Raw genomic sequence first — 3,951 nt, forward strand, 5'->3', positions numbered from 1 at the left:
AAAACTCCACGTTGGTAACGTGACGGTTGGCGCTGCTCGCAGTACAAATGTGTAATGCCGTTTTAAATGACGCGTCTCATAGGCTTTGAATATTTAATTGAGAGTTGATGCAACTGACATCTGCGGGATGGTGGCCTGAAGTGCAACATGAGTCCGTGCGGGAGTGCAGTGATGCCTGACAGCACCAAAAGGAAAAATCAACAGCCACCGGCGGACAATTTTTTTTTTCTTTTCCTCTATACCTCCTTCCCTCCCTCCCCCCGTTTCTTTGCGTCCCTTCTAAATTTTAATTTAAAATTGTGTTGTTAATATGCCCGGTGAGAAGGTCCATATAAGTTGATCGTTTGTAGGTGAGGAGTCATGGCTGAGTATGCAATGTTTCGAAGTGTCCTCGAATTTACGTATTATTTTTTTTTGGTTACGGATTGTTGGGTGTATCCGCAGTGATGCGTGTTTGCAGGGAAACATGTAAGTGGTAGCTACTGGTTGCTGTTTGTTGTTGTTGTTGTAGAATTTCTCTTTCCTCCATTTTCTTTTCTCGAACTCCTCCTCACATCTGAAGCAATCCGCTGCTGTGCGTGGCAGGGAATAAAGAAGAATACAGGACGAGGATCGTATAGGTGAAGGTGGTTACGTGTTTGTGTTTCTTGTTTTGTTTCACAAATAGGAGAGGGGAAGGGAGAAGGCAATGAAGAGTGTATTTGTAGCATCTAGTATGGCTGTGGCTGCAGGTTGGGCTTACGTACGTCACCTGCAACTTCCAGCAGGTCCCACACGTTTAAGTTGGGGAAGTTTAGTGTTTGGCCACCGCGGCTGCAGAGGAGTACTTGGCGTTCCTGAGAATACTCTTGACGCCTTTAAATATGCACTTTCCCGAGGTGCTGCTGGTATCGAGGTGGATGTACGACTAACGAAAGATAACGAACTTGTTGTGTTCCATGATGCCGTGGCTAATGGACAGTTGAAGGGTGTTCCGGCGACGAAACGGATTGATGAACTCACGCTCCTTCAACTAAAGGAGCTTCCTTTTATCACTGATCCCACGGGGCAGATTCGCGTCCCAACACTAGAAGATTCTGTGCTGTTCTGTCGTGAGAACAACCTTAAAATGCTTATTGAAGTGAAGGAAAGAAATCGATCGCGGTTATGTGTTGATAGGTTACTTGACCTCTACAAGCGGTACCCAGATTACATGTATGAGCAAACGACAGTTATTTCATTTGACCCACGAGTGCTGTATTATGTCCGTCAGCGGGACCGCAACGTCGCTGTAGGACAAATTCATTCGGGTCAGGTTTTACGGACGTGGATTCAAACCGGTGGTGAAAGCGTATCATGGGCGGTACGTGTTTGCCCTGGTATTCTAGACAGAATACTTCATTGGGTGCAGCAAAGCATCAGTCCGTGGGTGGCCGGTGTTTCAATGGTATGCCCATATTACAAACTTTATTCGGAAAAATACAAGCGCCGCTGGCATACGCGTAAGATTGGAATTGCAGTTTGGGGTTTTACAAATCCAACAGAATGCACTTGGGAGATGCGGGTGCCGGGAGTTGTTGTTGAGTGCGATGACAATCACGAAGAGTTTGCAGCTCCGAAGCAGCCGCCAGATTTTGACATATTTGGTGATAGGGCTCGAGAGCGAGAGGAGGAACAGCAGAGGAGAGCAGCAAAACTTCCCAGCAAATGAAAACCCCTCCAAAATAATAATAATAATAAAGGAAAACTGAAAAAGAAGGGAGAAAAGGGAAGGGACAGGACGCGGTTAGTGTGAACGAAGGAAAAGAAAGAAGTGAGAGATCATGAGGAAATGTATATGTGCATGCAGTATGTTTTGAATACAAATGTATTTTTTTTTTTTTTTGGTGTGTGTGTCTGTGTTTGTGTGCAGCTGTGTACACATATATATATATATATTTGTGTGTGTGTGTGTGTGTGTGTGTGTGTGTGTTTGTCCGTGGAGTGTATGCTGGAAGAGAATGCGAGCACGTGCGTATTATATTCCCTTTTGAAGGAAAACGCATGGAAGAGGAGTCACTGGAGGAAAAGGAAGTGTAAAAGGGACACATGCAGGCGTGTTTGTTTATTCGACCTGAGGAAAGTTTTGGGAAAAGGGCGCGAAAACATAACACTGAAAATTTGTGGTTATTCATCATAGAGTCTGAACCGTGTTGTCATCTTTCTTTGTTCCTAATTTTCTTTCTTTTGTTGTTGTTTTGTATTCCCCATTCCCTGCTTCCTTTCTCCCGTGTGTATGTACCCATTTACTTAATGCACAATTTTGTCGCTCCGTAACGCCATTTGTAGGGAGCCGTGCGTGTTTGTGTTTTTTTTTTCTTGTTTCGATTTGTTCCCCGATTGGTTTTGTTTTGTCATTATCATAATTGTCATTATTTTTTTTTCTTCAGCTTTCTTGGTCACCTCCCGTCTCTTTGTTTCTTCGTTCCCTTTGTTTTTCTTTCTCAAAAGTATGGGTCCATATTCCCTCGTTCCTTCGTTCCCTTTGTTTTTTTGTACAAGTTAAATGATTCTTGTAATAAAGGTGTGAAGGGAGTTTGAGGAAAGGTGAAAAGGAAGAAGTCACTGCTTTCCCTTTTTGACTTCTGCAAAAAAAGAAAAAGTTCGGGCGTCCTTTTTTTTTTGTTACTTCCTTTTTTGTTTGTCTGCTATATATATATATATATAATCGTCCTTGTGGGTGCGATCGGCGTACTGTTCTTTATTTCACATGACGTGGTGCTGTTGGTAGTGGCATCATTTCCCTCTTTTTTTTTTTCGTTTCTTTTTCTTTTTCTTTTTTCCTTTTACTTTGTTTCACTTTTAGTTGTTATTGTTATTGTTATTGTTGTTGTTGTTGGATGCTGCTGTGGGCGATATGAAGTGCAGCATAAGTGGTGGTGGTGGTGGTGGTGGTGTAGAGGAGGAAATGAGTGAAGTTGTGAGGAAACCATTTTGTTGCATTAGGAATTGTTACTGCATTTATATGCATGTGTACACTTGCGTCATGCTTTATCTGTTATTCTTTCTTTTTCCTTTTTCTTTTTTCTCTTACATTTGGAGTGAGGAGAGGAAGATAAGGACAAACTTGCGTGTATTTGCTCCTTTTTTTTTCTTCCTCTCTTTTTTTTTTCTGTTCTTGTTTGAATGACTTAGTTTCATTAGTTGAGGTGTAGAAAAGAAGGAGAGAAGAGACAGAGAGAAAAAGAAAAAGAAAATCAAAGACAAAAAAAACAAAAACAAAAATAGGGAAAGTGACATCAAATATGCAGAGACGGATATCACAATGCTTTTGGCAGCGACAGCAGTAAAGGCATATGAAGGATGTGTGAAGAAGATTTTAATACCATTAATTGTGGCGCGTAAATACAATTCATGCACGCATGCGTTCATTCCTTTCTTTCTTTCTTTCTTTCTTTTTTTACATGAGAAACGTTTGTTCCTTCAGTTGGATTTGTTATGTCGAGTCCTTAGAGGTGTTGAATAAGAAACTGAAGCATCAGTCGAAACATTTACATGTAAGACCGTTACATCCCCGGATGGAAAAAGAGAGGGATTCTATTTGTGTATGTATGTGTGTAAACTCATGGATAATTCTTGGGTGTATTTAATATAATTAATGGATTGATTTTTTTTTTAAAGAATAAAAAAATAATAGAATAGGAGATAAAATGAGAGAGGGAACATCAATTTCACACTATGAACCGAGCCCCGCATATGTGGAGGTGAATATGTGTTTATATGTCCTTGTTATTATTATGTGATACTGCTTGCTTATTCGTTTTTCTTCCATATTGTTTTGCATTATTTAAATTATAAAAAAAAATGCAATAAAAATGTCTACAACATTCAAAAGTTGTGCTGCCGTTTTCTCTTTTCCCCCCCCTTTAATTACATGCTATTACTGTTTTGCTTCTCTGTTCTTCATTTCTTTTCTTTTCTTCCGTTTTTTTT

The 3,951-nt window shown here is 40.4% G+C and overlaps 1 pseudogene across 1 annotated transcript; it reads left to right on the forward strand.

Annotated features, from left to right (window-relative positions):
- Positions 1 to 688: 688 nt before the first annotated feature.
- TEOVI_000674800:pseudogene lies at positions 689 to 1,690 on the forward strand (annotated as a pseudogene). The gene has a single exon. A coding segment is annotated over exon 1 (1,002 nt).
- Positions 1,691 to 3,951: the final 2,261 nt, after the last annotated feature.

The sequence above is a fragment of the Trypanosoma equiperdum genome (genome assembly GCF_001457755.1).
Source record: "Trypanosoma equiperdum strain OVI genome assembly, contig: ctg_1079, whole genome shotgun sequence".
Classification (NCBI taxonomy): domain Eukaryota; phylum Euglenozoa; class Kinetoplastea; order Trypanosomatida; family Trypanosomatidae; genus Trypanosoma; species Trypanosoma equiperdum.